At 41.0% G+C, this 12,491-nt stretch overlaps 1 protein-coding gene across 2 annotated transcripts in view; it reads left to right on the top strand.

Moving 5' to 3' along the window:
- Positions 1-5,236: 5,236 nt before the first annotated feature.
- UBE2K (ubiquitin conjugating enzyme E2 K) overlaps positions 5,237-12,491 on the top strand; it is a 75,377-nt gene continuing 68,122 nt past the window's right edge. The window contains exon 1 of one of the 2 annotated variants that reach the window (XM_069068205.1): positions 5,237-5,465. In XM_069068205.1, the coding sequence (XP_068924306.1) occupies positions 5,403-5,465 (63 nt within the window). In that variant the 5' untranslated portion in view covers positions 5,237-5,402. The remainder of the gene's footprint in view (positions 5,466-12,491) is intronic. The other variant, XM_069068224.1, reaches the window with a different exon arrangement.

The following is a 12,491-nucleotide window of genomic DNA, read 5'->3' as shown; positions in this document are numbered from 1 at the left end:
TCTCTCTCTCTCTCTCTCTCTCTCTCTCTCTCTCTCTCTCTCTCTCTCTCTCTCTCTCTCTGTATAGATAGATAGATGGATAGATATGGATATATATATATATATATACACACATAAAGTCAAATTCCTCAAAGGTTAGTAAAATTCCTCACTTTATTTCCCTCTATATAGTATACATTCCCTCTATGTATATGGATTATATGCAGATTCCATACGTGATAGTGAGGATACTTGAGACCAGACCCAGCCCTGACTTCTTCTAAGGTCAGAGCTGTGTGCCATACCCTACCTTTCTAGTTTCCTCTGGCCATCATCATAGTTCCAGGAAGGCCAGGTTTTAGTAAAATAAGATAAGTGAGAGCTTCCCACAGCTGTTGATTATCTTCCAATAACTTTTGTGGGAGCAAAAGAAGATATTGTTATATCCCCTCTTACATAAGTATTTTCACCTAGAAAATGTGGTTAAGTATATTTTCATTTTAGTATGGACATTTACAAACTAGAGGTATTCAGTGCAGGGTCTTTAGGATAGTATCAGTTGAAGGAACCTGGAATATTTTGTCTGGAAAAGAAAAGAAAAAGATAGTACCTATTTTCAGGTGAAAGGAGGTGCTGGTTTGGACCACAAATTGGGGCAAAAAGACAGAGACTATGAAATGCAAAGGAAATTCTTTCAGATCTAAATGAAGCACTACACACCTAAGAAAGAGTCTGAAGCTTGAATACTTCTCAACTGCATATGAAAAAGGTCAACTGAAATAATGAATTGATTCCTCCATACTACATAAGACCCCAACAGGAATCTGAAAAATGTAACTGGCAGATTGCCATAAGTAAGGTGGATAAAAGGATAAATGAATAAAGCACTTATTAAGCACTGAGCATACAAATAGAAAAGTTCTCAGAGAGCTCCATTCTAATAGGGAAGATAATACATATGGAAGGTTTTAGCTGTAAGTCCCATGGAAAAGTCCCATGGTCCAATGGAATAATGGCAAAGTAGATGGTAGTGCCTTCTTATATCATTTCCACTGATAAAATCATATCAATTTCTGATGTTGAACCATGTGGCAGTGTCCAAGGATTTCCTTTTTTCCCATCTTTAAAAAACGTGACTATAGCACCTACATAAGCTGTTGCCAGGTTGCATCTCCGGAGGAATTGCCTCTTAGGATGATGGCATTCGGATACTGCTAGAAGACTTACTATTTCCCAGGCTCAAGAGGTTCAGGGTCCTTTAGGGCTCTTAGGCTTGTCTCCATGAGGGGTCCAAGGATATATTAGAGTCAAACTTGATTTGCCTAATACATGCTTCCCCGAACCCCCCCCCCCTCCCCACCCCCTGCCCTCCCATGCCCTTGCTGCTTCAGTGAGTCTGGCTTGCCTGTCCTGTGTGGGGCAGTTGGTAGTTGGTGGAGATAACTGGTCCCTTCTCCATAGGAGCCACCGCCCTAAGAGGATTGACTGGGAGGCCTAGGTTGAGGTGGGGATGTTGCTATTCCCAGGGCTCCAGAGTCCATCTGCTAGAAGCTGTTGGTGATAAGGAAAGGTGGACCTCTTTTCCACAATGATGTATTCCCTTGTGATGGCAATGGGGGTTGGGCATATGTAGGTCTAGCACACACTAGGCTCTGGTACACTGGAGTATACCACTATTCGATAGGTTGTTTGGTTCGGGATCCTGGGGCTATCTCCATCAGGGTTTGAGGTCATCTTGCTTAATCAAGTATACAAAAGTGCTTAAAGCTATATTAGTAAATACTATTTTAAACTATTTCAACTTATAGTAACCTATTTTCTAAAAGTCAAATTAATAAATATAGTAACAGGTTAATTTATTAGAATTCACATTATTACTAATGTCTAACACAGAGGGAGTGAAATGTTTTGCTATGAATTCCAAGCACTGTGAATTTGCTCAGAGACGTGCCCATTTTCTACTACCTTGATAATTATTGCCATTATAGCTCTGCTGGGAGCCTGCACTAGCAAAACTGACCTTGTAACATTTCTGCTTCACTCTGCAGATCTTTTAAAAGCCACATTGGTCAGGTTTCTAATACATTCTGAGTCTGGAATAATGCAGCATGCATCATGATCAATCCTCTGGTGCCCCACTGGCCTGGAGCTAAGTTTAGAAGTTTGACTGTCTGGAACTAAATGTAGCCTTCTCCTCCTGCAGCTGGAGCTCCCCATTCCAGCTGCCATGGGAAGCTAACAGTATGCTAAGGGTAGAGGTCAGTCAGTGCAGTGAAAGCAAAATTATCTTAGAGTTCAATGTTTTGAAGCAAAGGGATTTTTCAAAGAGAATCAAATGAGGGGGCTGTTAGTAAAAGCAAAGAAAGAGAAAGAAGTCTAAAAAATCTGGCAAAATACCAGATGAATTGTTCTGCAGGATGAATAAAAAATTTCAGCATAGAAAGGCAGTTAGATTGTGAATTCTTGAAAGTAAGGGACTGTCTTTTGACTTTTTCTATCTGCTGCCCTTAGCACAGAGCCTGACCCATAGTGGGCACTTAATGTTTATTGATTGAGCAACAAGATCAGTGAAAGAGTGAAGATATCTTCTATATTTATTTCCTCTTTAATAGGAAAATAACGACTTTTCTTTTAGTATTCTAAAATAGTGGAGGCTTGTTGTGCCAGGAGAAAGGAATCATACCTTATTATGCTATGGTATTTAATTTGGCCCGAGTCAGTATTTTTAGTATTCTATAAGGAAATTTTGTTGAACTATTTCTGAAATTGTACTGGAGAAGTGAGGGAAGGTTTGGAAGATGGTTTGTTAGGAAGCTTCTGTTAAATCAAAATAAAATGTATCACTGGGAAAAACCAAACAGAACTTTAAGTGGTAACAAAAGTTACCACAGTAGCCCAAGCCATTCAAAAATCTATTTCTCAATCCAAACCCTCCCCCTCCCATCTGTAATAAGAGCTGCATCAGTACAGGATAGGAAATCCTGTGAAATCTAAGCCCTTACAATTACAAGTAGAGATCACTTAAAAATTCAATTCAATAAGTGGTTATTAAATACCTGTCTACTATAAAATGCAGCTGGGTCTGGCATCTGAGGATGGGGGATTAAGAACCAATTCTGCCATATACTCCTTGTGTGACCTTGGGTGAGTCTCTTCATCTTTGGGCCTCAGTTTCTTCATCTTCAAAATGAGGGGGTTGGACCGAACCTTCCCAGCTTTCAATCCATGATCCCATTGCCCTAGAAGGGATTCTATAAAAACTAAAGGCAACAGTCATTTATTTTCCTAGTAAAAGGGTATATTGATGTGTGGGGAATTCAACATTAAATAAAATGCTGGTCCTTGCCTTTGTGAAAGTTTAATAATTATATCACACTGGCTAACAGCACAAGATAATTTATGCTATCTTACTAAGAGGTAACAGAAAAATGTTACCTGAGTTTAAGAAGGGTTATCAGGTATCAGGTAATCAGGTAAATTAGGAGAAGCTGATCTTCTTTGTGAACTACAGTATTTTTTAGAAGGGTCTGTGCGGCATTGGCAGAAGGCTTTATAGATAAACCTAAAATTCTGGTAAAGAACTATTGGTGTTCTGTGAATTTCATTCAGGTTGGGAATCTGGATTTGACATAGGGATTGCATTGAAGACATGCCCATGGGCTCAGACCTAATACCCATTTGATGGCGTGTTGTGTAAATCCCAAGACCCTTGGATCAAAATTGGTCCAGGCACAGACGCAGTGGATTGCGTAACAAAGTAAAAAAAACCAAACCAACAACAAAAAACCCCAACTTCCTTGTACTCGTCTCCTACTGGCTGTTCATGCACCGTGACCCACATAAAACATTTCGGCTCCCTTCTGGACCACGAGGGGGCTCTGCTAGAAGCTTTTAATCTCTGACGTTAGACGGTCAGCTGGGGAACTGATTCTTTTGGGCGTTTTATTCGTTTCCCTTTCTGTTGCCGCATTTTTTTTTTTTTTTGTAGCGCTTATGGTTACATCTTGTCCTATTTGGCACATTGTGTAAAACCACATCTATAACACTGTGTATCGTTCCCGGGTTCTTTGGAGATAAGCCTCCCACCCAAAGAAGACGAAGTCACTGGGGTGTAGATAAACTTCTGGCTAGCCTACACCCTCTCCCCGCCGCGGCCCCCGCCTTTATAATCTTTCCAAAGCTGGGTTCGTACCCGAAGTGAGTTAACACTTCTTCCCGCCCTGGCCTCGAATCTTCCTTGGCTCTTGCCTGGGAAGTTGCAGCCTTCTTCCCAGGCTTTCTGTGGCTGCTTCTTAAACTCCCTCCCGACCCATCTTCCCGCTCCCAGCCTGGGTTCTTTGGCGGGCTTAGCACCCAGCCCAAGGCGAGCCCCTTCTGATCCGAGAATCCCTTGTAGCGTAGCTCCCAGACGCGTAGCGTGGGAAGCCGCCGCCTCGACCCATTCGGGCCCGGCCCAGACTTCCAGGCCGCTCCGGGCTTTGCGTCGCAGCTTCTCGGCTGCTCTGCTGACGGGCTGGCCGGGGCGTTCTGGGGGCTTTGCGGCGGCATCCCGTTAGCGCCTCGTCAGCACTCTTTTGTGATGGGTGGTGGGGGTGTCGGTAGGGGGTAGAATGTAATTCTGTTAGGGCTCTCCCGATTTTATCCTAAAAAACGAAACAACAAACCCAACCAAAAATGAGACCGCGATTTTGGGGTGGGCCCCACTTAAGGAAAGGTTTGAGTTCTGCGGTGGTTCTTTTCTCTCTCCTCTGGAAAGCCACTCCGAATCTCTTACCCTGCCCCCGCCCGGATGATGGCAGGGAGTGGGTAGAGATGGACCGGGAAGCATTTGGGGGAGGGGAGGTCCTCATGGTGCACTGATCAGGGGCGCACTCACGTCCCTTTAGCGGGGTCGCAGCCTCGAAGTACCCCGGCAAGGTCCGGGAGGCGGCCAGGGCCTAGGAGCCTGTGGAAGGGTTTAAAGGAAAGGGGCGAGGCCTCAATGGTCTCAAACTAGGGACCCCCCCAGGTGACCCCACTCCGCGAGTACGGAGGGAGGGGGAGGGTGAAGGGGTGGTGCACGCGCGCGCGCCACGGAAGCCCAGGACCACCCCACGCACGCGGCAGCGCACAGACCAAAGCTCGCGGCCGGCTGGCGGGCTCGCGGCTCAGAAGCTTCCTGGGGGCTTACAACGAGAGCCGCTGCGCCGCCCGGCTGGGCGATCGCCATGCGCATGCGCGGTCCCAGCGCCATTTTGGTGGCCGGGCGCGGAGGTGAATCCACTGTGAGGAGAGAGCGGCGGCAGCGGCACGGCTCCCCGGATAGGGTCTGAATTGCTGAGGGAGGAGGAGGCGGTGGAGGAGGTGGCGGCGGCGGCGGCGGCGGCGGCGGCGGTCGTGGCGGCGGCGGAGGCGGGGGGTGCGAAACGGCTGCGGGAGGAGACATGGCCAACATTGCGGTGCAGCGAATCAAGCGAGAGTTCAAGGAGGTGCTGAAGAGCGAGGAGGTCAGGATTGAACTCCCGGCCGTCCCCCGCCTCTTCCCGAGGCCGAGCGGTCCCCTCCCGGGCACGACCTCCTCTACCCTCTGCCACCACCCCCCCCCCCCCCCCCCCCCCCCCCCCCCCCCCCACCCGCCCCTAGCCCCACCCGCCCCCGGTCCGATCCTCCCCCCCCCCAGCAGCCCCCACTCCCCCACATGCCCGGTCCCCTCTGCGGCTTGTCGAGGAGGCAGCCTCCCTCTTCTCCTCCAGCCCTTCTCCACCCCCCGCCCCGGGCCCCGGTTTGGCGGTGTCACCGGCGGGAGGGCGGCGATAGGCGAGGCTTGGTTTGGGGGGGACAGCGTGGGGAAGGGGCTATGCCGCTCGGCGAGCCCGAGCCTGGAGGCCGTGGCCGCTGCTGCAGGAAGTGTGGCTGCGGCGGCGCCGGGAGGGAGCAGGCCGAGGCCGAGAAACCCCGGGAAGTGGGTTGGGGGAAGGGGAAAGGTGGGAAGAGGATCGGACCGGGAGCAGGTCTGCCTAAGGGCCTGCGGGATGGGGGTTCGGGGAGGTCCCGCATTATGAGGTTTCCCCATTTTTCCTTTGGGAAGATAACTGGCAGACATCCCTGAGCACTGATGAAAGAAGGAAGGGAGATACTTAATGATTTCTTCTTAGATGTGTTGAATGAAAGGTAGGCAGGAAAGGGACAGGACAATATGGTGGTTTAGTGTCCTAGTGGAGTGAAGAGATTTTTTTTCAGCTGAAATAAATGATTGATCGCAGGTCCCCCAGGAATGGACCCCTTCATTGACCCCTCAAGTGTTTTGTCTGAGGCAGGCAGTTCTTGGTTGAGTTTAATATTTTTAGTCAATGATAGTGGTTGATGAGAACAGATTACAGTACTGTTTTTATATAATTTTTAAAGGTCGGTAGACAATATATCTTTAAGACATTGTCTCGATGACTTAAGTTATACAGTAAACTTAATTATGTCCCTTTTAGTTAACTTGTATACCTTTGAAAAAGTGCATTTGAAAATATGAAAGTTCACCGATTATCTTCTCCTGAACAAGAATGATAGGTGATTTAATTATCATTTACTGTTCGAAGAATGACTAAAAATTTCCACTTGGCCAAAATTCCTCCTGTTTCTTCTAGATATGTGCAGCAGCATTAGTGCTGCATATATGTAACAGTCTGGTGATATTATTATGGTTTGTCATGTAATTCAAACAATGCTGATCTCTCAAAATAGTTTTCCTACACTTAAACAAATATATATATATAAATAATGCTTTACTTATTGCCATATGATGATTAAAGTATGGAATTGTTTAATTGGAAATGTATATATTCCCTAAAATAGAAGTGGAATATTTAGTATGATTACATTATGATCATGAATGATCTCTTTTAAATTTATTGTTATTATAGTAGTTTGATAATAAGTAAGAGTGCTGTTTTGAAATTTAGTGTTCTGTTTAATTGATGAAGAGTAAAATCATCAGGTTGAGAGTAGACCTAAAGACTTACTGAGTCTACAATAATCATGAAAAAAAAATGCCACATCTTTATAGGTAGACATAGTATCTTATGTTTTTTTTTTAAATTTCTTTACTAGCTACTTTTATACAATTGAGATGTTTGTATATTGTGCTAAGTATTCCAAATGAGTTTTCAACAGAGCATGTGTGTGAACTTTGACCTGTATGTTTGTTCAAGTGCCAAAATGAATGGAAGAATGACTGTGTATTTTTGTGATACAGTGCAGAAACCACTGCGCTCTTTCGAGTCCTAAGTGTCTGCACTGCTACTGACTATTAGGTGATTCTAACTTTAATGAAATGGAGGTGCTTCGGGGCATCTGATCTGAGTAATCATAGTAAAAGAATAGGTTTTCTTTGTGTGGACATATCTGATTGCTATTTTAAAAATAGATTTTATATGGCAAATTTGTATAACACTTAATATGGATTTAATGCTTCATTATTCATTTCCTAGTTACTAAGTTTATTTTACCACTTCTAATATTGGTTTCCTTGACCCGTTTTATAGATGACTGACTTAGGGACTTGAGTTTAGGGTTTCTAGAAATACTTGTTTATGCATAACTGAATGAATACAACTATTCCTATGTACTCCATGTCCACTTGGGAGTTGTTTGGGACTGGTAAAATTAGAATGGGAAACTATCTTGTGTGTCCAGAAGAAAAATCATAGATGGCTGGGTCAAGTTATCTTTTGGAAACTTCACTCCATCCATATATATCTGAAAGCAAGCATTCCCTTCTTTGCCCTCCTCCTCCCAAGTTGGTAGAAAAGGAAGGGTCTCACCATTTAATCTTGGATGAAAACAGTTTCCATCACGTATTTTTCTTAGGTCAAGCTCTGCAAAAGGATTCTAATACCAATTATGCTTATTAGAGGAGGACTCCTAACTTAATTCATGTATTTTGTTTATGTTAACAATATTTGGTCAAGTTAATATTTTTCATTACTTTGGGTTTTTTTCCTTTTCCAAAGTTTGTTTATATACTCTGAGCCTGTATTTACTGAGAATATCAAAGGCAATTTGCATTTCAGCAGCCTTTGTAGTTGTAAAAGAACACTTTTATGGTAAGAATTCTTACTATAAAACATACAGTAAAAAAATATAAAAAAATCTGGACAATCCTGTCACAAGATAACAAGTTAACACTTTTATAGTAAGAATTCTTAACTTGTTATCTTGTGAAAGGATTGTCCAGATTTTTTTCTTAGCTCTCAATTTGGAAATCTAATTGATATAGTCTTTTCCAAGTTTCTTATTAATAAGATTTCATCTGAGTTTGATCTCTAATCCTACTTAACAAATCATTTAGAAAATGTTTTTTAAAGAAATAGTAACTCAAAATTAATGGAATGGAATATAAGGGAGGTCCCCTGTCAGCCCTGAGTTATCCATTAGAAGTTACTATTTAGTTTTACTTTCATTGTTGATAGCAAGGCAATCTTAAAACAATGAAGTTTTATTTTTTGCTGTTAACTTTTATTTATATGACATTGAAATGGAATTAATGGAATAATTAGTGGGAAAAGGTGACCTTTTTAGTGAGATATTTTCACCCTGGAATTCAATACTATTTGTGAACAGATTTTCTTCCAAGGTAGATTTGTTTAAAAAAATTAAAGCTCTTGAAATACGAAAAGAACTTTTGGTCTTTCATAGGGTCTTTAAAAGGTCATCATGTTCAGTGTTTTGAATGTGATTACTGATTTTGGAGAGATAAATGACACCTATAATTAGCTTAAAAATATGTAGATGTAAAAAAATTGCTTTTCATTTTGAGTGAAAACAAAATATAATTTTGTATATTTTTAAAGTTGCTGTTTAGTAGGCAAGATCTTTTGTCTTTAGAGAGCACATAAACTCTTGTTTTTTGATACTGCATAGTGACTGTAGTTTAATTAGTTGTATTTATTTTATATTTGTATCTCCACACATTTGGCAGAGTTTATAGACCTGCATTTGAGGAAACTTAAATTTATAGAATAAAATCTAATTTGTTAAAATGAAACCAGTTTGAATACATATTAATTGCATTTGCCACATATCAGATTTTCATGCCATGTTGGTTTTTAAAGTGTTAGATGTTCCTGTTAAATTTTGAAATTGATATTGATTGCTTCATTTGAAGCTAGTTGTTGGACTTTGTTTTTAGAATATTTATTACGCTTTCTTTCGAAGATCAGTGCGACTGTTAACAGTAGGAACCAAATAAACTCACAACTGAGGAACTCACAGATATTTTCACACTTTTTATTGTCCACTTGCTTAACTGAAAACATAGACTCTAGCCCAGATGTTGTTTTAGTTGTTACAACGTATTAAATGTTCTTTTCTGGTAATGTTTTTCTTTTAAACCAAAAGATGAAACTCTGCCTGAAAGAAAAGTGACCGTAATATTTAATATAGTGAAAAAAATGTGCTTTTAAAGAAAAATCAATGTCAAGCCATTAATGTTAACCCATTTTTAGCTAGTTGCCTCACATATAGTGCTCAGTGAAGTTGTGTATATATGGTAAAAAGTAAGGTATATAGATTTACTTGAAAGTTGTGCCATGGACCAGCAATATTGTGTTTGGTATGTTTTTCATGGCTGTTCATCTGGTAAGGACATAGATGGACCTAAACCTGAACTGTTCTACCTCTGTGCACAAAATTCACACCTCCTACTGTTCCTGTGAACATGTCCTCTCACCATAAGCAAACAGTTTTCTAACTTTAAATGGCTTCCCATCTGCTTGCTTACAAAGACCAAATTCCATCTGACACCATTGACAATTAGGCTCCAACCTACTTTTCTGGCATTATCTTATATTAATCTTCTTTTAAGTAGTCTGTGCTTCATTTATACTGGATTATTGCCCTCAGATACATCTTGGCCTTTGCCACCTTCTTGCCTTTGCTCACATTCTTCCCTATTTGTGGAAAGCATTCTGATCCTAAACTTCTTGTGTCTTAACGGGTTTTTTTATTCCTTGTAGATCTCTTTCTAATTTGTACTAGTGACCAGTAGGTGGCATAGTAGATAGAGTACTGGGCTTTGTGTTAGAAAGACATGGAATTCAAATCTTGACTAAAACCCTTTACTAGTATATGTGCCTGTGGACAAATCATTTAACCTTTTAACCTTTTCCTCATCTGTAAAAATGGGGCTAGTAATAACATCTGCTTCACAGGTTGTTTTCTGGATCAAGTAAAGAGAATATATTATCAGAAAAATATCTAGAGGACTAAAGTGGGTCTTGACAGTGAAAGAGATTAATCTCTTTTTTGTGATTTTGGAAGTATTTCTGGATCATTATTTTGGGTAACTCCTTTTGTAACCTTAGGAACTGAGGCCACAGGTAGAAAAAGAAATAGATTTGGAGTCAGAAGACCTGGGTTAATTCTTGACTGTGCTCCTTACCACCCATTTGATTTTGAGAAAGTCTCATCACCTCTCTAGGTCTCAGTTTTCTTGTCTGTAAAATAAGGAGGTTGAACTGGATGACCTCTTACGATCACTAGATCAATAGATTTAGAACTGTTCTGGCTCAAAATTTTGTGACACCTTGAGTCCCCTCTTCTGCTGAGCATTATCTTGCAGTCCTGGAAACTTCTTTTTCAGCTGTTGTTCATCCTTCATTTTCAAAGAACAATGACATCACAATGTTGGTGTCAGGGTACCTCCACTATGAGTTTGGAAGGCTCTACCAAAGGTCAGGCACAAGTAGTCCTATAGAAGAACATTTAAATGGAGGTGGCTCTGGATTTTCACAGCTTCCTTTGTGCTTCTTAGATTCTTTTTTGCTCATGGAGAAGTACTTCTTTGACTTGGTCACACTATGCTGTGTGGTCTTGTGCTATTGTCTCCCACATCTTAGAGTTGTTACTAAAGTTCTTAAGAGAGACCTTGAGAATGTCCTTGTGCTTCATCTTCTGACCACAGTGTGAATGCTTGCCTTTTATGATTTCTCTGTAAAATAATCTTTTGGGTAAGTGTGCCTTTGGCATTTGGGCTATGTGGTCAGCCACTGGAGTTGTGCTCTCTGCATTAGAGTTTGAATGCTTGTCTTTGAATGCTTGTCACTCAAACTCTACTGCTAAGCATTCATACTCTTTCTTAGCTACTGTTGGGGTGGGAGGAGTTTTTACTCTGCATCACTGGCATAGAATAGGTGAAAAGAGAAATCTTTGAAAACAGATCTATAGATGTTGTCAACCATAAAAACTCAGATCACATAATTTGGGTTTTGCATATTTTTACTGGTACAGCATATGTGCCAAAATAACATTTTTTGATTTCTATCTAATTCCACATGTTGATGTCTAATGTACTTCATTTTCTTTATATCTTAGGGAAGATGTTTATTGGAATATAGAGACACCACAAGCTGTCATAATTCCCTTACCCTTCCAGTTACCTAAAAGCCTGTTCATAACTTGTCTTACTATTATAGGTCATTGATCTGTGGAACTTGTTTTAAGCTTCAGACAAACTACCTAGGAAATTGAGAGTATTCTTGCTAGCACCTGGTTGAAACTGATGCGATACTTTTACTCCCTATAAATGTTATGATAGAGTTAAGAATGTCTGTGTTTGGATTCCAGAGCAGCACCTGAGACTATTTCCTGGTCATTTTGACTTTATCTTTTTTTTTTCTTTTTGGAGGGTAGAAGGCAGTGCAATTGGCGTTAAGTGACTTGCTCAAGATCACATTGCTAGTAAGTGTTAAGTGTCTGAGGTCTGATTTGAACTCAGTTTCTCCGGACTCTAGTGCTGGTACTCCATTCACTGTGCCACCTAGCCACCCCAGTTTTGACTTTATCTTGTGCAAAAACTTATCTCTTGACTGTGTCCTGGGTTAACTATATCTGTTTCTGTCTTATCTCCTTGCTGTTTTTTCTTTTTCCTTTTCTAAATTTTTTTTTCTATTGATCAGAGCTTTAAAATATATGCACAAATAGATCTTAAAGTGGGAAAAGGGGGTGGTTGATTTTTAAGGATCTTTAGCTTTTGTTACTCTGAATAGAGTTAATATTTCATTGAAACCTTGGACTAGAAATGAGTTGTTGTCTATGTACCCATAGCTACTTGTTATTTGATGTTGATAATACTATCTGTAATTTAGAGCTATTCTTTTCTTCTGTTTGAAAAAAAGAGCAATTTGTATTTTATTATTCCTTGTTAACAATTCATCATTAAGTTACCAGTTGCTGAATATCAATTTTGAATGAAATTTAGACAAAATAAAACTACTTGTCCTTGAATTGCACAAGTTTAAATAGTAAGGTGGAAACTAAATCTCATATTCAAGTGATTCTTTTTTTTTTTTTTTTGCCTTTTGAAGGGCAGTTGGGGTTAAGTAACTTGCCCAAGGTTACATGGCTAGATTTTTTGTGTTATGTGTCTGAGGTCGGATCTGAATTCAAGTCCTCCTAACTCCAGGGCCAGTACTCACTGCGTAGCCACCCCTAAGTGATTCTTTTTTGTAGATATTTTGCCTCCAAAAAGGGAGACATGGAAT

The sequence above is a fragment of the Petaurus breviceps genome, unplaced genomic scaffold (assembly GCF_028583685.1).
Source record: "Petaurus breviceps papuanus isolate PSGF00001 unplaced genomic scaffold, PetGlider_PUasm1.0 140, whole genome shotgun sequence".
Lineage (NCBI taxonomy): Eukaryota > Metazoa > Chordata > Mammalia > Diprotodontia > Petauridae > Petaurus > Petaurus breviceps.
Note: the sequence above shows the minus strand (reverse complement) of the source record. Positions and strands in the feature narration are given on the sequence as shown.